General features: G+C 45.7%; 1 protein-coding gene across 3 annotated transcripts in view; it reads left to right on the forward strand.

The window, feature by feature from the left end:
* The first annotated feature begins 5383 nt into the window (after positions 1–5383).
* Ipo5 (importin 5) overlaps positions 5384–25252 on the forward strand; it is a 49043-nt gene continuing 29174 nt past the window's right edge. Inside the window, exons 1-5 of one of the 3 annotated variants that reach the window (XM_085698182.2) lie at positions 5384–5398; positions 5706–5785; positions 14142–14247; positions 17434–17527; positions 23534–23614. In XM_085698182.2, coding sequence (XP_085554308.1) covers positions 17438–17527; positions 23534–23614 — 171 coding nt within the window. In that variant the 5' untranslated portion in view covers positions 5384–5398; positions 5706–5785; positions 14142–14247; positions 17434–17437. Of the gene's footprint in view, positions 5399–5705; positions 5786–14141; positions 14248–17366; positions 17528–23533; positions 23615–25252 lie in introns of those variants that run through there. The other 2 variants (XM_087912310.1, XM_085698183.2) reach the window with 2 other exon arrangements.

Here is a 25252-nt window from a genome sequence, read left to right on the forward strand (position 1 = left end):
TAGCAGAGGGATTAATACAGAAGTAAAGAAGGGTCAACTAAAGAGTGTTTCATAGTGGGTTTTCACACTTATTTTTATTTTAATGTGTATGCGTGTTTGCCTGAATGTCTGCATGTGCGCCACATCCATGCCTGGTATTCACGGAGGACAGAAGAGAGTATTGAGTTCTCTGGAGCTGGACTTACAGAGGATCGTGAGCATCTCACACAGACCCTGGGACCTCTGCAGGAGCAGTGAGTGCTCCAGTTTCACAATGCCAAATTTGGAAGGTAAAATTTTTATGGATTTTTAAATGTTTTTTATTAATGTTCTCATTACTGCAACTACAGCAACTTAAGGAAGAATAAACTTGGTTTTGTCACTTTGAGGTTACTGCCCATCATGATGGGAAAACATGGGGACAGCAGCATGAGGCAGTGGTCACACTGTGTGCAGTCATCTCAGTGGGGAAGCATGGGGATAGCAGCATGAGGCAGTGGTCACACTGTGTGCAGTCATCACAGTGGGAGAGCATGGGAACAGCAGCATGAGGCAGTGGTCACACTGTGTGCAGTCATCATGGTGGGGAAGCATGGGGACAGCAGCATGAGGCAGTGGTCACACTGTGTGCAGTCATCATGGTGGGAGAGCATGGTGACAGCAGCATGAGGCAGTGGTCACACTGTGTGCAGTCATCATGGTGGGGAAGCATGGGGACAGCAGCATGAGGCAGTGGTCACACTGCGTGCAGTCACCACAGTGGTTAAATTCTTCATAGATATGCCCAGAGGTGAGTCTCCAAGGTGAACCCACCTAAATATAGTCAAGTTGATAATGATAATTAATCATCACCATGTTCTTAGCCTTACTCATAGTAATCATGACTTCATTAAGACTTTTTATGCTCAAATTTCATTCTGTCTCATTCATTAAGTTTGAAAGCGAAATGACTCAAAACATAGAAAAGAATAGATTACAACTTTTGGGGAAAGTTTTAGTGGGTTTGCATTGTTATTGTTTTCTTTCTTTGAAGGTGTGGGTTCATGTAGACCATGCTGGCTTTCTGCTGGATGCTTGGAGGCCCTGCTGGTCAGAGGAGGCAACTCTCTCCCAAACAGACAGCTTCCTGTTCTCTACCTAGCCTTCTCTGGAGGATGTCTCTAGGCTGGGACGTCTGACTTATCTCTAGTATGACTCTTGACACAGTTCCCTGCAGAACCTTACACCCCCCCACCCCACCCCTACAGCCCCCCTGCCATTATGATAATTAGACATTGTGCTAGGAGCTTTATGATAGGAAAGTGCTGTTTAATGCAAATCAGGTGACACCCCAGTCACTGCCCCATTCTGTATCTCCCCTAGACTCTGGGATAAAGCTGAGCTCACTCACTGAAATTGTCTCCTAGAGAGCTATCTCTGCTGTGTTCACACACAAAGCCATCTGTAGCCACTTCTACCCCTTTGTTCTTGTGGGCTGCTGGCCAACAGACCAGGAGGAAAATGGGGGCCCTACAGTTGGCCTCCCATGTGCAGGGATCATAAATGTGAGCTGCCATGCTCGTCTACTACCGTGGTTTTGACTGATGTAGCTGATAGTGTCATAGTTTAATGCTTGCATGCAAAATTCAGTTCACAAGAACATACCTTAGAGTATGTTACCTTAGGTAAGCAGGTCATACGATGCCATTGTTATAGGAAGGAAACGTGACTTCTCCAAACTCCGAGTCGTGAGAGCAGAGCTCACATCTCTAAGATGTGAATAAGAAATTCAGAAATAAGAAAGAAAATTCTGGCAGCCAGTGAGTCTGTGTGTGTGATGTTGGGAACAGAACCTAGAACCATATACATACAAAACAAGACCTCTGCTATTAAGTTATATCCCCAGTCCTTTTGAGACATAATCATATATCATACAATTTACCCATTTAAACTGTAAGATTCAGTGGTTGTAAGTTTCTTTATAGCTGTACAATCACGAAAGTAATCATGCTACAACATTTCATCTATTTATTTAAAAAATAATCTTAAAGGGCTGGAGAGATGGCTCAGAGGTTAAGAGCACTGACTGTTCTTCCAGAGGTACTGAGTTCAATTCCCAGCAACCACATGGTGGCTCACAACCACCTGTAATGAGATCTGGTGCCCTCTTCTGGCCTGCAGGCGTGGAGGCTGAACACTGTGTACATAATAAATAAACAAATCTTTAAAAAAAAATAATCTTAAATTCTCATCTCACATTCTCCCCTAACCCTACACATCCACAATCTGCTCGCTCTCCATAGATTTCCTTTTCAGGTTATATCACATAAACAGACCCAGTGCCGTTTCTGTGGTTGTTTCTGTCCCCTGGACAAGGAGTCTAAGGTTAATTCAACAGTATAGAATGGATCAGAATTTATTAGTTTTTATCTCAGTACAGTAGCTCTTATCTATAAATTCAAGACTCCAAAATCTGAGGTAAAATAGTCTCTACAAGTTTGAGACTAGGCTGGCCCACATAGTGAGCTACAGAGTGAAACTCTTTGTGTGTGTTTGTGTATGTGTGCGAGAGAGAAACCATCTTGCCTCCCTCTGTTTAGTTTCTTGAAGACCAACTGCTGAACCGTTTTCTGTTCTGCCACAGCACTTTGCATCGCACCCAACAGCGTAAGAGGATTCTGGTTTCCCACACTCCAGCCACTTCAGTGGTGTGGGGTGGCATCTCATTATGGCTTTGATTTGCATTTCCCCATGACTAATGCTCAACACCTTTCATGCGATTGTTGGCTAACTGTACATGTTCTGTGGAGGACTGTCTGTTCCGATCCTTCACCAGCAAAGGTCTTTTTTGAAAGGTTCAGTTGCAGATTAAATCATTAATCTCCAGGTTGCTCCAGGTCTCGTCCTCTGTGAAGCGAACTCCATGAGCGCTAACAGGGTGAACTGGAATCCAGTGGTCCCTTCAGGTTCAATAAATCAACACTTTAAAAGGGTGTCTCCACTAGACGTTCGATTGTGTATAGGTGTGTGTGTGTGTGTGTGTGTGTGTGTGTGTGTGTGTGTGTGTGTGTACATGTGGGCCAGGGAAGAAGTGTGCAAGTGAGGACAGAGGGGTGACCTCGAGTGCCTCAGGAGCTCTTCGCCTTCCCTTTTGAGACGCAGTCAGTCCCTCTCTCACCAGCCTGGAATTCACAGGGAAGACAGACAGACTGCTGTCCCCAGAGCCTCAGGGTCTCCCCGTCTTCACTCCCTCAGCACTGGGAGTGTGAGCACACGTCTCCACACCCAGCTCTTTCCTTTCTTCAGGTAGGTACCGGGGATTGAACGCGGGTCCTTGGACTTGCAAGGCAAGCACTTTAAGAACTGGACCATCTGCCCAGCCCCTACAAATTTGAGTCTTACACATGAAGGCTTAGGACAGAAAGCAACCAAAGGTCTGCGTTCCCCACAGACATGAATATCTGAGCCAAAGGATTGTGAAAACTTGTGTGGGTTGCCTCAGACTGGTCCTCTGAGGGGCAAGGTCTGCAGAACTGGCTCTCCATGTTGAAGTAAACCATCACAAGCCAGAAGGAGATGCTCACGAATGTGGTCGTGCTTGATTTCAAGTGGCATTTAGAGCCTGCTGATGGAAAATAAGCAAATAAAGCCCAGCCAGGTGCGGCGGCTCACGCCTGTGATCTCAGCACTCAGGAGACTGACGCAGGAGGGTTGTATCAGGTGGGAGCCCAGCCTGGGTTAACAGTGAGTTTCAGGGCAGCTTACACTGCAGTGTGAGATGCTGTCTCCAAAGCAAATGAAAGCGTTGTACACATGTATGAGAGTCTCAAAGGATAGATAAATACAATTTAAAACTAAGTAAACGAATAAGAAGAAAGTTGGCTTTTGTCTGGATTATGTGAGGTGGTGGCCCAGCTTCCACACTAGCTGAGTGGTCTCACCAGATCTGCGAGGCAGTTTGAAGCCACACACCTAAAGGAAGAGCCCTGTACTGGTTCTCCGCAGTATCACGCTCACAAACAGGGCAGGCGAGGCTGGGGAGAGAGCGTGGCTTCCTGGCCTCCCTTCAGCTCTGTAATGAGCTGTATGTTACTTCATTTAAATGTGAACATTTCAGAACTATTTTTTCGTTATTTTTCAAGTACACAGGCTCAGCATTCCCTAAAATAAAACTAGTGCTTGTAGGGGGAAGCAAGAGTGTGCCGTGTGTGAGTGGGCAGATGTAACGCTGAGGTCTGAGAGTCTGAGAGATCAGGGCTGCTTCAGGGATAGCTGAAGGACCTCGCCTTGGCTACTGTTCTGTTGAGAGGAGACACTGGGACCAATGAAACTCATAGAGGAAGAGCATTTAATTAGCGGCTTGGTTATAGTTCCAGAGGCTTAGTCCCTGAGCATCATGACAGGGAGGGCAGTGGCAGGCAGGCAGGCAGATGCTGGAGCAGTAGCTGAGAGCTGACATCTGGCCTGCAAGCTTCAAGCAAAGGAGACACTGGGCCTAGCATGGGCTTCTGAAACTTCATAGCCCGCTTCCAGTGGCACATCTCCTCCAACAAGACCACACCTCCTCCTACAAGGCCACACCTCCTCCTAAACGTTCTCAAACAGTCTCACCAACTGGGGACCAAGCAATCAAGTATAGGAGCCTGTACTGGAACTCACTCTGTAAACCAGCCTGACCTCAAACTCAGAGCTCTGCCTGCCTCTGCCTCTCAAGGGCTGGAATTAAAGGCGTGCACCACCACCCAGCTCTTATCTTCATTTTCCTCAGTAGAGCTTGTCCTAATATTTTGGTTCTTAGGCAGGTATCCTCCGGGCATTTTTCTCAAGGATCCTACAAGGAATTTAAAGCCAGTTTTCTGTATTGTTTAGTTCTGAGTTAATAAAGAGAATAGAAAAGCAATAACTGTAGCCAAGTGGGCATTAAGGAAAATATAAAACCCAACTGAAGTGCATATGTCATATAAGAATTTTATTACAAAACCAAGTGCCAGAGCCTGATTTAATATGGAATTTCCTATTGCTTCCACATAATTTTATATATGTTTGTGAGATTGATGGTGTTTAGTACAGAAAAAAACGGAACACTGAAATCCACGGGTAAAAAGACTCCTCATCGGCTCAAAGATGAAGCTGGTGGTGTATCTGTGCCCCATCCCGATGCCCCTTGACTCCTTGAGCTTTCTTCTCCAGGGCCAGTAGCTTACTTTCCCTTTTATGGGTTCACGTCTACTTGCCCTGTATTATCCAAATTTACAAGTTCAGGCCCCTGCAGCTGGTGGGTGGGCCAACTCAAATGGCCCCTGGTGGCTGACAGGCAGGAGGTCACAATTGCAACCTCATGTCTCCATGGTGACCTCTCTGAGCTGTGAGGTCAGAACTGTGGGGTTAGTGCCATCCTATGACTGAAGCAAGCCCAGTGCCGAAAACAGCCCTGACTACTGTAAGTAACCCTCAAGCTCCCTGCAGACAGAGAAGACCGCAGGGCTTCACAGAGGGGAGGTATTCCTGGCTGAGATCGAGGGGTCTCCTGGACTTTCCTGTTCCCCAGGGTTGGAGGTGCAGCATTTTGGGGAGGGGATGTCAGAGGAAGTGAATTTGAAAGTCTAGGGGACAGAAACCAAGGATGAAAGATTGAAGAAGAGGTGCCCACTGTTTCTATGAACTTGATTGATTAGAGCAGTGTTGGCCTCACGACCCACAGTGTGTCACATCCGGAACCGTAAGACGTGAGTTTTTTTCTTACACAGGTGGTTCCAGGGAGAAACCTTACCAGGGCCCATGTATGAGCGCAGCCACTTTTCCTGACCAGGATCTTTGCAACATCCACGTAAGTCACGGTTAGGTCGATCCGGCTTCTCTCTGGCCCACTGCAATTTCTACTCTTTATTTCCTGGGACAGAAAGACCTGGTTTCCTTTATAATTCTGATATTCATTTTTTATTTCTTCGCTTCATATTTACCAAGTAATTTAAATGAAACCCACCAGGATGCACTCCCCCCATTCCAGTAGAAAAGAGGTATACCAAGGCAGAATGGCTGTCAGCGGGAATGACTTCTCAAGCATCCCACCATGTTCTGTTTGAAGTCTCTGGACCCCCTGCTTTGGGCTCCCGGACGCTATGGTCATGTCCTTTCAGGAGTGAGCGTGTTTATCTATGTAAATGAGGGGAAATATTTCATCTTCATTGTGGGGAAACCCAATCAAACATTCAGTAGCCAAACGGCTTACATAATGAACCACCCACTCAGCCTCATCCTAGAGAACCGAGTGTCCTCACCAGGGTAAAACCAGTGACACCTTGCTAAGAAAATAATCAGATAATGGACCAAAGCCTCCACTCTATGGAGCTCCCTAAACAGTTCTGCCACCTCCTGCTTGTGAACGGTGGGTGGCACCGGCACCAGTAGGACAGGCGGCTTTGGGTTGGGACCTCGTGTCTCTAGAGAGAAGAGGGCACCAGACAGTTGTAAGATGGAAAGTTAGTGGGGCTGGCAGAGTGCCTCAGTAGGTAGAGTCCTAGTCTGGCAGGCTTGGAGCCTTGAGGTCAGTCTCCAGCATCGAATAAAATCCATAAAACCAGATGTGACAGTTCATGCCTGTGACCCCATTAGGGAAGCAAAGGTAGGATCCGCTCTGGATCCGAGGCCAATCTGGTCTATATGTTGAATCCCAAATCAATCAGGGATATAGAGCAAGACCTTGTCTCAAGAAATCCCCTCTTCCCTCTAACAAACATTCAGCTATCCTCAGCTATTTAAGTCCAAGGCCAGCCTAGGCTACCTGAAACCCTATCTCAAATAGATAAATAAGAGAGAGAGAGAGAGAGAGAGAGAGAGAGAGAGAGAGAGAGAGAGAGAGAAAGAGAGGGAGAGGGAGAGAGAGAGAGAGAGAGAGAGAGAGAGAGAGAGAGAATATAAGTGGCCAATAATTATGTGTGCTCCTCTTCAGGAAATGTGCTCTGTTCTCTAGAAGTCCACATAGCATCTACGATCCTTGACTTGCTGGCTTTTAGAGCACACAGAAAGCCAGAGAGCATGTAGCTGACTGACTAAGACTGCTGTCATTTTTGTTAGCGGTTACCACAAATGACAGCGGATGATAAAGAAAGACCCCCCCACCCCTAAAAACCAGGGAAGATGTAGGGACATGGATCCGAAAGCCCCGGGGCAAACAGCTCTAAGGAGCTGGCTGCTCTGGAGGATGCTCTATTGCAGCACAATGGCTGGCTGACTTGGCAATGCTCTAATGCAGGAAGACACCCCAGGGACCTGGTCTGACCCTCCCGAACACAGATGAGGGCAGCCATGGGGCAGTGGGACAGGAGCAGGGACCCCTGACCCCTTGCCACAGAGGAGGAAGCACTTCATCACTAAGGATGCGAAAAGCTATAATGGGCAGGCGGATGGCTCCATGCATAAAGTGCTCACCTTGCTCTGCTCTGTGTCTGGAACTCACACGAAGGTGGAAAGACAACCCTCTCACAGAGCTGTCTCTGACCTCCACATGTGGGCTGTGTGCCTGTGTGCATGCACACACACACATGTGCTCGCACACACGCACACATGCGCACACACACGCACACATGCGCACACACACGCACGCACGCGCACACACATGCACACATACACACACAGTAAATTTTTTTCAAAAGTTGTCCTAAGCACCCACCCAAGTTTAAAAGTACATTTTCACTTTCTGCCTACTTTCCCAGTGTGCGCTCCAACATGTCATCGCGGTTACCCCCAAAGCTCCACTTTCATCTCATTTTACAAGGCGCACGGACCTGAAAACACATTCTTACTTTCCCTATACCCTGCACACATTCTTCAAAAGGGCGGGGACCATTCTCTGAATGCTCAAATAAAAAACGTAAGCATGAACGAAAGAATCTAAATGCTTAAGATTAAAATGAGAGGGGTCAATGTGAACAAAAAATATGCAAATGCTTAGATTACAACGGGAGGTGTCAGCGCTTCAAATATTTTCAGTCCTGTTTTGATCTCACTCTTCAGGTGAGGCTTTAACTCCACATTGCTCAGGAAGGGGTGAAGTAAGGAGAGCTCAGTTAAAGAAAACTGGAGCCAGTGAGATGGCTCACGGGCCAAGGACTTGCTGCCCAAGCTTGGCCACCTTGGAACCCATTGTAAAGGGGGAAGGAGAGAACCCACTCTCTAGAGTTGTCCTCTAACCTCGTTATTGCCAGGGCACAGGTACCCACATACACACATCACGCACAAGTGCACACACAATAATAGATATTAAAAAAACACTTTAAAAGAAAATACCTCCCTTGATATGTAAGGAAAAGATTAAAAAAAAAAAACCTTTGTCAAAGATAATGGAATGACTCCTTTTGCATCTGCTTGCCCATACAAAGGTCTTCCCAATCATTAGCGAGTTCTAAGTACTAAAGAAATGCTTGCAATCACAAATGGAGAGAAATCCAGGCATGGTGGAGTTCACCTATATAATTCCAACACTTGGGAGGTAGAGGCAGAAGGATCACAGTTCCTTAGAATCATTCTTAGTTACACAAAGAATTTGAGGTCAGGGTGCTCACAGGCTAACAACTCTCATTCTTAACATATACAGACCTGAGTTCAAATCACTAGCACCCATATAAAGAGTGAGACATGACTGTGTGGTCTGTAATTTAAATGTTAGGGGGCAGAGATGGGCAGCTGCTAAGAGCTTGTTGGCCAGGTAAGCCAGACAGTTTCTCTTCTGGTTCAAGAGATCTGATCTCGGGGCAAAGGCAGTGGACACTGGAGGCCATCCTCCAGCTTCCACATGCACATTGCACATACTGGCACATACATGCATGTAACACACACACACACACACACACACACACACACCATATACACCTTCTTCTCATTTATTTAATGCCATCAAACCCCAAGCCCCGAACTTAACCAGAGGAAGATTTAACGTGAATCTCATGAATCTTCTTTAGGGCCTTTCCCTGGCTCAGGGACCTATCCAGTTGGGGCTCTCTACTACAAGTTGTGTTTTGTTTGTTTGTTTTTCGAGACAGGGTTTCTCTGCAGCTTTGGAGCCTGTTGGGCCTTTTGGGCCTCAAACTCTCAAGAGATCCTCCTGCCTCTGCCTCCCGAGTGCTGAGATTAAAGGCATGCGCCACCACCACCTGGCTTTTTCTTTGTTTTTTGAGATAGGGTCTCTATGTCCTCCTGGAATTTACAACGGAGAGCACACCAGACTGGCCTGGAAGTCACTCACAGAGGTCCACCTTCCTCTGCCTCCCTAGTGCTACGATAGAAGGTGTGCTACCACGCTCAGCCGAGGTTAAAAAACAAACAAAAAACTAGCTACAATTGACTGTTTTGAACACTGCTGCTGACTGCCACCCTAATAGAACAAGCCACTACTTTCCACACAGCATAGCAATGGCCTCCCAAAGTCCCCAGCACCTTGACTTTCCTTCCCTCCTTGGCTTTGTTTTGGCCCTCTGCGGGAGGTCCTGCCTATCCCGTCCTGGGATCACAAATGTTGGCCTCCACACTGGCTTCCTTGGTCCAGTGGTTTTCCTTAGAGCAAGTCACAGAGCTAAACTGAGACAATGCCTGGGTGGCGGCCAGCCCGTAGGTGCCTTCCACCCCACCCCCACCCGCCTCCCTTCATCCTGGCCGTATGCTTTTCTCCTCTCTACAACACAGTACGTGATTCGTTTTCCCCTTCGAGCTTGGGCTCTTTTCTCCACACCTCCATTTCTTCTCATCTTTCTTCTTTCTCAGCATAAAATCTCTCAAAGACCATGACCTTAGTGTAGCCCCTCCCCCTCCAGTCAGTCTTGATCCTGTCCTTCAGGTATCACTGTGGGAAATTATCTTCTCAGTTCATTTGTTCATTATCTCATTCCCTTCGCAAGACCGTAAGCCTGAGGGTGTGGTAGCGTACGCCTGTGACCCTACCACTAAGAGGGTAGAGGCACAAGACTGTGATTGTGTGGCCAACCTGATTTCTGTAGTAAGACCTCCTCAGAAAGGAATAGTAATGGAGGGACGGAACTCTGTCTTCCACCTCCCCAGCACTGCAACCACCATCATAGCGACAGGGACCATCCAATATCTATTCCATACACACATGACAAGGATGCTCATGAAATACTAATGTAGTTAAATATGGTACAAAGTGCAAAGGGTGGACAGAAGAGAGGAAAAAGGACAGAAAGGCCTTGAGGCTGCTAAAAGTCTATCCTGCAGTAGCCGTGAGAGTGAGATGTGATGTCACACAGGTACTGTTTCCTGGGTGTGCTTTTGCAGGGCTCGAGGCTAAGCATATCCCAGCATCCATCCCATGGTGAGGGTATCCGAGCATCCATCCCATGGTGAGGTTGTCCATCGCGTGGTGAGGTTGTCTGACCATCCATCCCGTGGTGAGGGTATCCGGGTATCCGACCATCCATCCCATGGTGAAGTTGTCCAACCATCCATCCCATGGTGAGGTTATCCGAGCATCCATCCCGTGGTGAGGTTATCCGAGCATCCATCCCGTGATGAGGGTATCCGGGTATCCGACCATCCATCCCATGGTGAAGTTGTCCGACCATCCATCCCATGGTGAGGTTATCTGAGCATCCATCCCGTGGTGAGATTATCCGAGCATCCATCCCGTGGTGAGGTTATCCGAGCATCCATCCCGTGGTGAGGGTATCTGAGCATCCAACCCATGGTGAGGTTTTCTGTGAATAACAAAGAAGGCTGAGTCCTGCTGGAGTCAACCTGTCCTTTCTCTCCCCAAATGCTGGCATAGGAATGTTCAGAGATTAAGGGTCATGAATGCTGTCATCCATACATTCTGAACACAAGTAAAAAATACAGATAAATGATGGAAAAAGATTCAGTAATTGAGGTCAAGATCAATCGCCTTCAGAGTTGTAACGTACTTTAAAATAACTATTGGAATATGATCGTGTGTCATAAAAATGAATCTTTTTCATTTAGTTTTTGGTTTGGTTTATTTTTGGGGGGGTGAGTTTTGTTTTTTGCTTTTTTGAGACTCTGGGCCTTGGTTATCCCTGGTAGACCCAGTGGTCACAAGCTCATAGAGATCAGCCTGCCTGCCTCTGCCTCTGGAGAGCTGGGACTAATATGTTCCACTGTGTGTGCTACCAGTCTTGGTTCAGAATGTTTTAAAAATTGTTATTTACTGCATGCGTATGGGTTTGCACATGTATGTCGGTGCTTATGTGACTGAGTGCCCGTGGAGGTCAGGGGACAATTTTTGGGAGTCAGTTCTCGCCTTCCACCACATAGGCCATGGGATCAAACTCAGGTTGTCAGAGTTTCTGGCAAGTACCTTCACAGTCTGAACCATCTCCCCAGCCCAAGTTCAACCTTGAAAAGCTTATAGCTGCTAGATTAGGATATTTGGAATTGTACATTCGTGACCATTGCTGTCTTCATGAACCTCTTCGTCACCCGGGTCCTAGATTGCTTTCTGCTACTCAGAATAAACACCATGACCAAAAGAACTTGGAAAGAGTTTACTGTGCTTCATAAATTATAGTCTATCATGGGGGGGGGCAAGGTATGAACTAGGCAGGGCCTGGAAGCAGAACCAAAGGGGAACGGCTGCTTGACGGCTTCCTCCACTGGCTTTCAACCTTCCCACCACTGGCTGGGCTCTCCCACAGACTCGCCTACAGACTGTCTGAGCCAGACAGCTCCTCAGTTGCAGCTCGCTCTTCCCTGGTGACTATGGGCTGTGCCCATAAGTGGACATTTGAGGTAACTATGGCACCCCCTAAAAGAAGGTACTTATGTACTGATACATAAGTATCAGTAGTCCCCTACTCCCTCACCTCTTCTTCCCTTTGCCCCGCCTCAGGCACGGGGTAACCGTGCATTCTGAGCATCTCATAGAATATTTGAGTATTTGTGTCTGATGTCGCTTTGAAGAATGAGCCTAGCGGTTCATCCACTCCTGGGATGTAAGTTCATCTGATGGTTCTTATCAGGGCCTCAGTTAATTGCAGAAAATTAACACACCTCACAGAGGGTAATCTGTTGGTTAATTGCAAATGTTAAATCACATTCCTTATATCCCTTCACAGCGGTGGCCTTGTGTTTTACCAGACAACTGTGTACCACAAAATAGCCAACTTGAAAGCAAAACAAAACAAAATTAACCATTACAGGACCATTGCCAAAACTCGGGAGCTAGGCATGATGGCACAGTCCTGTTATTCCAGCACTGGGGAGCCCGGCCTCCCAAGTGCTGGCATTACTGGAAGGAACCAATTCTCCTAGCATCTTGCATCTTTTCCTACATCGATGTAGCTCTGATTTCCCTGTGAGCCTGCTGTCATGGAGTCTGTAAGTGTTGCTGTGTGAAGGTTTTATCATTATTCTCTGGTCTTGTCTAATTCCTCTTGTGACTTCATTAATATAGCTGCCCCTGAAGGTTGTACTGGTGAATCTCCACATATATGTCAAGCTCTCTGATTTTTTGTATCTAATCTCAGTCTATTGTGGTCAGAGAGCAGGTGTTTTATGATCCCAACCTTTTAAAAATAAGATCCGTTCTGGACCACGCTGTACATGCCCTGGAGGAAAATGTGTGTTCATAGCTCTTATTGGGTGGCATGTCCTGTGCAAATCTAGTAGAGGCACTGGGTTTGCAGGGTGTCTCATCTCCATTCTGGTTTCTCGCTATATGCCTGTTAACCTGTCAGTTGCTGTGAGTGGGATCTAAAGTCCCAAACTGCTCTCACTGAATTGTCTTTTTTAAGTGGGTCAGGTTTTACTTTGTGTATTTATTTGGGTCTTAATGCTTGTGTATGTTTAAAACTTCTGTGTCTTGGCTGCCAAAATAGATCAGCCAGTAAAGGCCCTTGCTGCGGAAGCAGACCAATCCGAGTTCAATCCCTGAGACACACATGGTAGGAGAGAGCCAACTCCCTGTTCTCTGCCTTCCACACATGGATTCTTTACCTGCTCCATATAGATAGGCATGCATTGTTTCTTTTACATATAAATTAACATAAAAACTTTAACCTGTATCTTTCTAATTGTAATCGAAATAACCCTTCACACACGACATTTTGTTTTAAAAAAAACTGTTTATATGATGTGATTATGTATGTAGGTGTAAGTGTCCCACACCCACAGAGTTCAGAAGACAACTTTTCTATTTATATTTTTTTGGTTTTTCGAGACAGGGTTTCTCTGTAACTTTGGAGTCTGTCCTGGCACTAGCTCTTGTAGACAAGGCTGGCTTTGAACTCACAGATATCTGCCTGCCTCTGCCTCCCAAGTGTTGGAATTAAAGGCGTGCACCACCACTGCCAGGCCCAGAGGACAACTTTATGGGAAGTTGGTTCTCTTCTGCCTTCTCGTGGGTTCCAAGGATTGAACTCATTTGGCCTTTTGAGGTAGAGCACCAGCTTACCTGAAACTCAAGGTCCCCAGGCTTCAGGTGCCCACTCCACCCAGCTCTCAAGACACCTTTTGTCCCGGAGATGCTTTTATGTGATACAGTGCCGTCCTGTCAGCCTTCTTGTGGGAACTGTTTATATGATGTGTCTTGTTCCATTCTTTTACATTCAACATGTTTGTGTTCTAAGTAAAAACATTAATCTTAAAATGAAATCCTTCTGTTAAGTCTATTTTTATTTCATGTTTAAAATGCAGCAAAGGGACACCATTTAAATCCATTTGCCACGTTTAAATGAGGTCATCATCCAGAAAACTGTTTTCTTTAGCTCTTGACCAGTACTTGTTTTAACTGTGTGTGCATGTGTATGTGTATTTGTGCGTATGTGTGCATGTGCATGTGTGTGTGCATGTGTGCGCGTATGTGTATGCGTGCGTGTGTGCATGTGTATGTGTGTGCATGTGTGTGCGTGCGTGCGTGCATGTGCGCACGTATGTGTATGTGTATATATGTGTGTGCGCATGTGTGTGTGCGTGCGCGTGTGTGCACGCACGTGCGTGTGTGCTCATGTGTGCGTGTGTAGACGTCAACAGACATCTTGGAGGAGTCAGTTTTTTTTTCTCGTGTAGGTCCTAGGGCTCAAACTCAGGTCATCCTTAGTGCTGGGACTAATGTGTGCACCACCAGGCCCCATGTTCAATCATGAACTTTTATTCTACCGGATCAGATTTGACCTGAGCCAACTGTCTTCTAAAGGTCCCCAATTTTGTTTCTGTCAAACCAGCAGGGAAAGAAAATTCCTAAGCAAGGAACACTGCTCAGAAAGTGCTGTGCCATGTCTCCAAATCCCTGAGCATCAAGTCGAAAAACTGGGAGCAACAGAAAACACTGTGGGTAACTGATTTATTCAAGTCCTTTAGTTCATATAAACGGAAAAATACATGAGGCAGCTTTGTTTTTTACTTATTTTATTCTCTTCCAGGGCCCTATTCAATAGAAGTAGAATATAAGCCAAAAATGCAAACCACATATTATTTGAGTTCCTAACCAGTCACGCTTTAACAAGAGAAACAGCTGAAATGATCAATATATGTAATATACTTTGTAAATCTGATTAATAGCCTTTAACCCAATATATTATTTGCACATGTTATCAATATAAAATGTTATTAATGTCCTATTGCCTTTAAATTTTCATGTATATTTTGCCTTTTTTTGGTTGTTGTTTCTTGTTTTTGTTTTTTTAAGATTTATTTGTTATGTATAAATAAACAAATATAAAAAATACAACATTCTGCCTCCATGTATGCCCGCATGCCAGAGGAGGGCACCAGATCTCATTACCGATGGTTGTGAGCCACCATGTGGTTGCTGGGAATTGAACTCAGGACCTCTGGAAGAGCAGTGAGTGCTCTTAACCTCTGAGCCATCTCTCCAGCCCTGTTTCTTGTTTTTGATACAAGATTTCTCTGTGGCTTTGGAGCCTATCTGGAACTCCTTCTGTAGACCAGGCCGCCCTGGATGCCAAGGATGAACAACTGATCCTCCTGCCTCCACATCCTGAGTGCTGGGATTACAGGCATGAATCTTCAGGCTTCCTTTAAAGCAGCGATGTCAAACCTAGGGCCTCATGTATGCTAGGCAAGCATGCTACCAACTGACTTATATCCCCAATCCCTGCATATGTGCAATGGATAGACTGCCATTTAAATATATATCTATATTTAAAATATATATTTATAATATATAAGCAAAATATATTTTATATTGTATATAATTAAATAAATTATATCATGTAATAAGTATCTATAATATATTTTATTTATAGCAGGTACTAAGCAAAAACTTGAAATCAGGCATACCCTGAGCAAGCCTCTACATAATTTTTATTTCACTGTTACTCTAGTTAATTAAAAAAATCAGTATGTAATTTTCCCAAATTTAAGAATTTTTTAAAAATATTTATTTATTTATTATGTATACAGTATTCTGTCTGTGTGTATGCCTGCAGGCCAGAAGAGGGCACCAGACCCCATTACAGATGGTTGTGAGCCACTATGTGGTTGCTGGGAATTGAACTCAGGACCTTTGAAAGAGCAGGCAATGCTCTTAACCTCTGAGCCATCTCTCCAGCCCAAATTTAAGAATTTTGAATGAGGCAGACATCTACTCAGAATCAAAACCACTATTCACACACATAAATGTGTATATCAACATAAATCAACTCCAAATTAATGTAAGAAATGGTCTGACCTTGAAAAAATAATGTGGCCAAAGAATGAATTCTGAGGAAACCAAGTCTACAAAACAATTGTGCTGGCCTCCTATAGAGAAAGAACTCTACCAGCATGGCAGCTAAAACCAGAGGGTCAAACTTTCTCCAGAAATCAACCAAATTCCATTAGTCGTGGCTGGATCTCACAATTCCAAGTGGATCCCGGGGCCTCTGGCCAGAATCTGCAAGCCCTGGGTCCAGATGATGCAATCTTTAAAATCACTTAAGAGAAAATATTTAAGATTTTCAAAGAGCAGAATCACCAACAAGAAATAAAAACTTCAAGTTAAATCCTATGAGTTGCTGATCTTACCTGCAGGCCACCGGCTGGGAAACCTGTTCCTTAGGGGAGGTAGTGTCCTTTTGATAGGACATAATTTCTCTTCCTCGGCCTAGGCAATGATTTGGACACACAGTAGGCTCTGAGCAGAGTCTGGGCAATAGCCCTGAATAAACCTGTAGTTGTGAGAGCCAGCCAAGGTTTTTACAACAGAATCACCACCCTGATTGAGTTCTTTCTCCACAGGAAGCTAGCACATCTGTTTTGTAGAACTAGTTTCCAACTTGAGATAATCTTTTTATTTTCTTTTATTTCCAATATCAGGCCATTTCATACATTAATTTGGGAGTCGATTCTTTATTTTGATATGAACATTTGAGATTGTAAATGGTGGTCATGATTCTAAGTAGGCGTCTTCCTCCAGTTCCTTGATTTGAGCTCTGCTCTCTCCGGCTTAGGCAGCTCCAGCTAGAAAGTCAGACCGAGGTTAGTGTCCAAGCATTGGAGTGGAGAGAGGAGAGAGAGAAAGACAGAGAGACAGAGGGATTGAGGGAGGGAGAGAGAAGCTGGGGAGAGGTAGACGGAGAGACGATGACTACCTAGGCCCCTCCATGCTGGCCCGCATCAACTCTCCCTAAGATCAGTTAGTTAGGGGATGTCCTACGACTTCCCCCAACCTTAGAGAACCAAGAAGCCCCAAACCCCAGGATAGGTCGCGGATGCCGAGTGAGAGCCTGTGTGCTATGATCGCGGGCGGAGGGGTGTGGCGGGAGAGTCCCAGGATGAGCCACCCCTCTATGGGGCAGCTCTGGGACATGAGTCACAGGGCAGCCGCGGGAAGGGGCTGCCTGAGTCACAACCCGGGGGTGGTGGAGATCGTAGGGACAGACGGACAGAGGGGTCTGCAGAGGCTGGAGGCCGGAGGGGCCGGCTGCTGGGGCGATCGGGATGGGAGGACCCTGGAGCTCCAAACCCCGAGGGCGCGGCCGCAGCCCGGGCCACGCACGGAAGGGACTCCCAGCGGCGGCGCCGAAATCTCCCGCGCTCAGGAGCTGGCCCCTCCTCCCAGGCCCGGCCTCACACCCGTGCAGGCCGCCTGGCCGGGCCGGCTCCGCCCCACCCGCCCCGCAGCGCCCCCGAAACCCCCCCAAAACCTAGCCGCGCAGCCGCCCCCCAGCCTCCGCGAACACCCGCCGGCCCCGCCTCCCGGCGCGCGCTGGAGTGACGACACCGCGGGGTGCGTGGCCAATCGGCGCGGCCCTCCGGGGGGGGCGGTCTCGGACACGCCCCTCCCAGAGCCGCAAGCCAATGAGACGCCGGCGCCTGCGGCCGCTGCGGGGTGAGAGGGCGCGGGGCCCCGCCCCGGCCTCCCCTCGCCCCCCCCTCGGCCCCGCCCTGCCCGCCCGGCCCCTTAGCCCCGCGCCGCCGCTGGTGCCGGTCGCCGCGCTGGGCCCGCCCCCAACCCTCCCGCCGGCCCGCCAGCGCGCCTCACGGCTCCCTCCTTCTCTCTCTCACGCCTAGCGCAATGGCGGCGGCCGCGGCGGAGCAGCAACAGTTCTACCTGCTCCTAGGAAACCTGCTCAGCCCCGACAATGTGGTCCGGAAACAGGCGGAGGTAAGCCAATCGGCGGCCCCGGCCGCCCGGCGAGCCGATCCTTCCTCCCCGGCCACCACCACCACGTCCCCGGCCGGCCTGACCCGGTGGCCCTCGGAGCTCGTCGGCCGAGCGGCGCAGGTCGGGCCCGGCTGGGCGGACAGCGGCCCCGCAGCCCACGTGCGCCGCTCCCGCCCGGCCCCGGCCCTTCCGGCCCGTGCAGCGGCGGCGCCGGTTGCCTCCCAGCCGCCCCGCGCACACGTGCCGCCGCGCCTGACGCGCCGCCCCGCCCGCTCGGCCGCCGGCGAGCCCCGCACCCCGTTCCCGCTCTCCTCGCCTGGCCCACCCGAGCGGCCAGACCCCGGCAGCCCCGGGCCCGGTCCCGCTGCCCCCACCCGTGTCGCTGCCTTCCTACAGCCCGGCACTGGGGAACGCGTGTCCTGCCTGTCGCTGCCTGGCGGCGGCTTCCCGTTAAATCCCCTTTCTGGTTTCTAGAACGAACTGTAACAAGCCGGTGCCTCCAAGCTCGTGGGAAGTTGCCTTTAAGGGATTCTTGCTAACCACCTCGCTCTGCTCTTCCTTCGAATTTTGTCTGATCTCTAGAGATTAAGGTTTATAAATGGGATGTACCGGGGACTGTGGCTGTCTAACTGGGCCAGTACCGAGTCTTTTCATAGAACCCAAATCGTTCTCAGTCTTAGTTGTAAGAGAGTTTCATTTCCGATGCAATTGTCAACCCATTTGTAAGTTACATTGTTAATGTTGAGACCGGGATTTTTGTGAGGTAACTTCTAGGAAAGTGTTCTTTGCGACCATGTGTCTGAAGTTTTTCGGAGACTCGCTGAAGTGTTTGGATACCTTTGCACAGCGAAGATGTATTTTACGTGGAGCTAGTGAAGTTGGCTTGTCTTTTATATTTACCGATCTCAAGTTGAGAGCTGTCTTTTGAAGTTAATTCTGCTTTGAGTAGAAAGGATATACCAGTCACACTTAGTAGTTTAGTAAGTAAATGTGTTGGAAATTTAATTCTGTATGAAACGGAACCGTAAACTGTGTCTTTTTTTAAAAAAATTAATTTGGGGGGAAGGGAGACGACTGGCTGTAGTTTACACAGGCCCTCAAACTTGTGACAGTGCCCCTGTTTATGCTTCCTGAGTGTTGGGATTGCGGACATGCGGTCCCATGCCTGCCTTATTCATGAAATGAAAACAGCGCAATTTTTAACCCATTCTCCACGTTACTATTTCGTTAGTCTTCCTTGGGAATGTATTTTAAGAAGCACTCGTGTGCACACCAGTGTTATCTGAGTGGTTTTACAGTACACGTTATTCTGCAATTTGGATTTTCCACTCGGTTCATTTTACATTGTCACTTCGAAGACGTTACCTTATATAGATAGGTGCATTATTTATATCAGCATCTCCTTATGACTGGGTAGCTGATGCTTCTAGTGTCCTCAGAGTACTGCTCATAGAAGTCCATGCATACTTGTCTGTGCATGCTTTGCAAGGTTTATTTTTAAGGTGGTATAAGTGTTTAGAAGTAGTGTGCACATGTTACTTGCAACAGTTTGCACTTGGGATATAATGATAACTAAACATTTTGGTACTTTCTGCAAACTCGAGGAAATTTTTTTAAACCAAAGCAAATTCTTAATCCCACCCTATAATAGAAATTTCCCTGTGTTGCAGAGCAGAACTGCATTGTAATTAGTAAGCTAGTTTAATTCTCCCCCTTCTCTCCCGTTGCTTAAGTCTCTATTGTCAAGCCCGGTGGGGAATCTCTCTTCTATTGAACTAAATACCAGTGTCTGGTTCAGCTTGGATTCCAATTTGGTGCCTGTTGTAAATCCTTTATCTTTTACATCACTTTAGGGATAGTCAGTAGCACTCAGCACATTTTCTCATAAAGAACAATCGCAAATAAGTACTGTTAGTACTCCGTCCATGTCTATTCCTAGCGGAAACATTCAGATACTGTGCTTTTGCTTAATAGATCTGAGAGCAAACTTACATAGAGAGTAAGTGCTGTGATACAGAATTTTTCTTAGTTTGATAAAAGAGTAAATCGGGGGAGGGGCTCCTTGACACCAGATAGTCTACGAAGTTGTAAATATAGCTCTCTAGAAAAGCCAATATTTGAGGGAAAATTCCCTTTTGCCTGGGGAAGTAAATCTTTTTATAGGTAGCCTAAACAAAATTGAATACTAAGTCTGATAAATATGGAAATGTTCTGCTGCAGCTGAAAAATTGGCATGGGCTCTGTGACTATATTTGTTGTAATTTACTCAGTCAAAATAAAAATAATTTACTCATCCAAAATAAAAATTGGATGAATTTTTTCACACCAAAGTCTTGGTTGAGGTCACTTTTACTCATCTATGAAGTCAAGTACAGTGAAAGTCATATTGTTGTGCCTTGTTGAAAGACTTTACATCCTCCATGATGTTTCTCCATTTGTACAAGCCATTCAATAAACTTTTTCCCCCCAAATCTACAAGGTCTTTCCAACTTTACAGAAAATGTTTCTCATATTTAAGGAAATGATTTTGAGCTGGGTGTGGTAGCATACACCTTTAATTCAGGGCCTGGGAGGCAGAGGCAGTCAGATCTCTTTTCAAGGCCAGCCTGGGCTATTGAGTTCCAGTCCTGCCAACCAGGGCTACATAGAGACCTTATTTCAAAACAAAAAGAAAGAAAAAAATATTTTTGAATTCCCACATACATGTCTCAGAATACAATAATTAACACAAATAAGCAATGAAATGATTAATTAACAAGCAATTCAAAGGCATCTATGGTATTCATAACTGAACATTTTTATCTGACATATAATGTATTTGTTAATTGTATGTGAATTTTAATCTTTTTTGTTGTTGTGTTGTTGGTTTTTCAAGACAGGGTTTCTCTGTAGCTTTGGAGCCTCTCCTAGAACTAGCTCTTGTAGACCAGGCTGGCCTTGAACTCACAGAGATCCACCTGCCTTTGTCTCCAAAGTGCTGGGATTAAAGGCATGTGCCACCACAGCCCAGCTGTGAATTTTAATTCTTAATACTCTTCATCGTTCATATTTATGTTGAAGAAGGGTAACATTGGAAAATACACATGATTAAGGAGCAAGGTGTTTATAGAGTAGAAGTTCCTTCTTCCCTCTTGCATTTTCTCATGCACAGAACTGCCATAAATATTTATGGAGTGACTGAGATACTTGTTACATCTCTCCATTGTGAGTGGGGAGGGGAGCCCAGATCATGTCATCCATACATCAGGTATATATGGTGGGATCATAGGGTCGAAATTTCATTTGTCCCAAGCCTGCAATGAACACTGGACATGGCAGAGTAATGCTAGGAATAGTCCTTGTATTTCAGTGTCCTGGACACCTGAGATAGAAAAATGCGCAAACTAGATGCCTGCCTTTGTGTAGCTTGGTCTGGGCTAAGAAGATAGGCCTGACCCAGCTTGTTCCTTCGCTAAGCCTGTACTCTGCTGCTTCTCTGAAGTGGCTTTAACATGTTTCCCACCGTTGGATATACAGTAGACAGACCCTCTTTCACAAGTTCGATAACATTCATACTGAATTTTCCCGTCATGAATATATCCTGGAACTAGGACTATTTGGCTAATTGTCTTCATATTGTGTAAGAACTGACATAGTGGCACCGATAGCCCCACCTGGGTAAAGATGGCAATCCTCAAGTTATGCTGGGCTTTTCAAGAATGACTGCCCAGGGGAGAAATTCTTTTCAATAACTTATCAGAGCACAAAGATTTACATATTAATTGTTGGTAGCCTCTGTAGTGGGTCTGAGTGCTAGGTGCAAGGAATCAAGAGATGGTTATTACATTGTTACTGCTCTGTGGGGCTTTTGGGGGGGATATTTTGTCTCTTGCTTACTATTTATATTTTTGTTTTTTAGACATCTTTTTTAGAGTCTCACCCTGTAACCCAAGCTGGCCTTAAACTCCAGGCAGTGTTACCTTCGAATTGACCTCCCAAGTGCTGTAATTACAAGCATGAGCCACCATAACCAGCTCCATGAGACCTTTCCTTAGCGACAGCTTTGCTGGATTTTTAGTTGCTTTGGTGAAAATTAAGTGAAAAATTTCAAGATACATATCCATTTTTGTAATCAGCCTTGTGAATATCTTTTACATAAATTATCTCATTTTTTGTATAAATAAATTCAGCCCAGCTTCTCAGCTGTGCATACCTTTGAGTACAGTTTTCAGCATTATTAGATCCATGTTTTATTACAGTGGGGCTGTGGGTAGGCCCACCCTCTCTTGTAAAGATCTGTTTTTCCTCAGACTGAGATGTTCAAGGACTTTAAAAATGGTGTGAGCCTATATAAACAGAACTCTTTGAGTCGGCTAGTTCCCAGAATGAAACCCAGAACTCTTGGTGCCAGACAGATTCAAAGGATGGTTGCCTTGGAAGATGAGCTTTCGTTGTTCTGCTTCATCTTGTCACTCAAGGTGTGAAACGTGAGCCCTTGTCTGTCAGTGTCTCAGGTGCTGGGAAGGGAAGCACTTAGAAGGGGATAAGGGAGACACGCGGGATGTGGGTACTAAGTAGGCTTTGTTGTCCTTCTTCATGAGTTTAAAACCCAGTGGCAGCAGGCAAGGTCTCCCCCAGACTTAGACTGCTAAGAAGTTAGAATCCCCTAGAAGGCAAGAGGTCTTACTAAAGGCTGTGCTTCCATGATCTAGGGCTCCAGGGGAAGAGACACTGTCAGGCAGAGCTCTGCACGTGAGTTCTTGCCAACATAAGTTAAGATTTGTTTGTAATCTGGTCTAACAATTGGCTTATTTGTATTGTTTGGGATTTTAATATAATTACATTTCTCCCTCCAAACCCACCCATGTACCCTTTCCTGCTTCTCCTTCACATTTGGGACTGTAAAAGAAAAAATTGTTGTTGCATGCATATGTGTATGTGCATATATATATTCCTAAATATGACTTGCTCATTCTCTGTGTTACTTGTATGTATATTCTCAGGCTGAGCTCTTTGCTTTTGACTGATGTCATCTACTTTTTTGGTTTTTCAAGACAGGGTTTCTCTGTAGCTTTGGAGCCTTTTAGCTCTTGTAGACCAGGCTGGCCTCGAACTCACAGAGATCCGCCTGCCTCTGCCTCCCGAGTGCTGGGATTAAAGGCACGCAACACCACCGTCCAGTGTCATCTGCCTTTTTAATTGCCAGCAAGTTTGTTCTGATACTATTAAGAGGAAGAGGAAAGCATTCTGGACTCACAAAACCTTTTTAAATATCCAGATACAATCCTGGTGTTTGTTGCGTTAGGAGGGGGCAAATTTCTCTCTGGACTACAATTATTTGATCTGTTTTTAATTATATAATAAGATATTAGAATAATCCTTCCCTAAAAATACAGCATAAAGGATTTGGATGCTTTCCCTTTTCTGTTGCTATATCTGAGGTATGGATTTGATGTTGTCATAACTGTGATTTGCACCAGCGCTACGCAGTCAACAGAAGTGTTGGCAAGATAAAATAGTTCCCTGCGGTGGCAGCAGAGCACTTACCTTGTGGTGGTCTATTATGCTCAAGCTATAGTTGATAGTTTTGGGGTTTTGGGTTGTTTTTTTTTTTTGTTTTTGTTTTTTAATTATCTGGATGCTTGGTGTCCATGGAGACTAGAAGAGGATGTTGGCTCTCCTGGAACTGGATTTGATTGTTGAGGCCCACAGTGTACATGATAATCAAACCCAGGTCCTCCGTAAAAGCAGTCTGTGCTCTAACTTCTGAGTTGCCTTCTAGATCCAGACTTGGCAATTTTTTTTTAATGATTGTGGGATGTCAATTTTTGTTGACCAGAAGACGTAAATTTTGAAGACACAAAAAATGAAGAGGTGAGTGGAGAGCTCTGCTCACCTGTCTGGAGAGCGCGTCTCCTCACGAGAAGCTCAGCATCAGTCGGCCGTCTGCATGCAGTCTTTATTCCTCACTGACTTGCTCATTGGATTCTGACATTATATTCCAACCTTGTATTATCTCTCGTGCAGGAAACCTATGAGAATATCCCAGGCCAATCCAAGATCACGTTCCTCTTACAAGCCATCAGAAATACAACAGCTGCTGAGGAGGTAACACTTTAATATTTGAAAATGATTCTCATGAAATAAACAGTAGTGTGAGGTTATGGTCAGAGTCCTAACAAGAATTTTGACTATTTGTTCCTAAATATGAGAATTTCCTCTTTACAACATAGATATTTTTAGGGCAGAGGAAAGTTAGTACCTTTATGCATAATTACTTTTTTAAAATTTTATTTCAATTTCAAATGGAGATCAGTGTACCCCAGGCTGACCTGCAGAATTCACAATTCTCCTGTCTCTACCTAAGTGCTAGGCATTACACACACAGCAAATAATTTCTGTAGCTGTAAAAATTGGTTTCTTTCACTGAACTATCTCAAATAAAGGAAGAAAGTTCTATTCACAAAGCATTTGGGGGAAGTTTGTTAGATTTATTTTGTGCACATGAGTGTTTTGTATACGTGTATATTTGTGCACCTCACGTGTACCTATGGATTGCTGGGAACCAACCAGCATGTGGGTTCTAGGAATGGAATCAGGTTTTCCTCAAGAACAGTAGGTGCTTTTAACTGCTGAGCCATCTCTAGCCCCTCATATAGCGTTTTAATGTTAATCATATATTTTGAAAATAAATTTATAAAATGTATGCATATGGCCATCTCAAGATGAAACGTGTGTTGAAGAAAAACCATGGGAACAGGTTTTAGGGTTTCTGTAGCCCTGGCTGACATCGAACTCAGAGAGCTTACTCTGCGCCCCTTCCCCCCAAGTGCTGGGATTGAAGGCGTGTACCACCACACCCGGCTGTTGATATACACACACATTTAGAAGGCCCATTTTGGGTTAGATTTAAGCACAAAAGAGAAGAGTACCCAAAAAGAGACGCCCCAGATCCTTGTCTTTACATGTGTGCATGTGCATTTGGAGGCTCTTTAGAGTATGTGTGTCTTCCTGTGTGTACATGTGCATTTGGAAGCCAGAGGCTGACCTCGGGTCTCTTCACAATTTCATTTCACTGTCTTTTGAGATAGAATCTCTCACTGAACCTGGAACTTACTGATTTGGCTAGACTGCCTGCTCAGCAAGCTAGTCACTTTCTCCTGGTTCTGTTTCCCAATACTGGGATTATAAGCATATGTTACATACCTGGCTTTTTACAAACACTTTGCCAACTGAGCCATCTCTTCTCAGCCCACCTTCTTTACAAAAAAAAAAAAAAAAAAAGTCTCCCACTGTAGCCCAGGCCAGCTTTAATTGTGACAGTCTTCTGTATCTGCCTAGGCAGGGACTCTTAGTGAATTTTCTAATGTACAAGATCCAGATGTACTGGGATTTTAATGCATTTCCCCTGTGGTAAAATGGAGCTATTAACTGGGCTCTTATAGTTTGCTATTCTTGAGTGGTTAGTACCCAATTTTCATTGTTTCCTACCATAAAGTAATATCCTTATAGTATTGGAGTCCTCTTACTTGGAAAGTATTGATTGACACCCCCCCCCCCCCCGCCAACACAGCGGTCACAGATGCCTCTTTGGAAAAACACTCCACATACATGCTTCTGGTGATGTTTGTCACACTTAGAAAACGGTATAAGATGGCCCCTTCCCTTCCTACAAAATAAGTGACAGCTAGTGCTTCTGCACAGGGTGAGCTGGGTTAACAAGACAGCTACCTAACATCGTGGAGT

This window comes from Myodes glareolus, chromosome 12 (assembly GCF_982192425.1).
Source record: "Myodes glareolus chromosome 12, mMyoGla1.1, whole genome shotgun sequence".
Lineage (NCBI taxonomy): Eukaryota > Metazoa > Chordata > Mammalia > Rodentia > Cricetidae > Myodes > Myodes glareolus.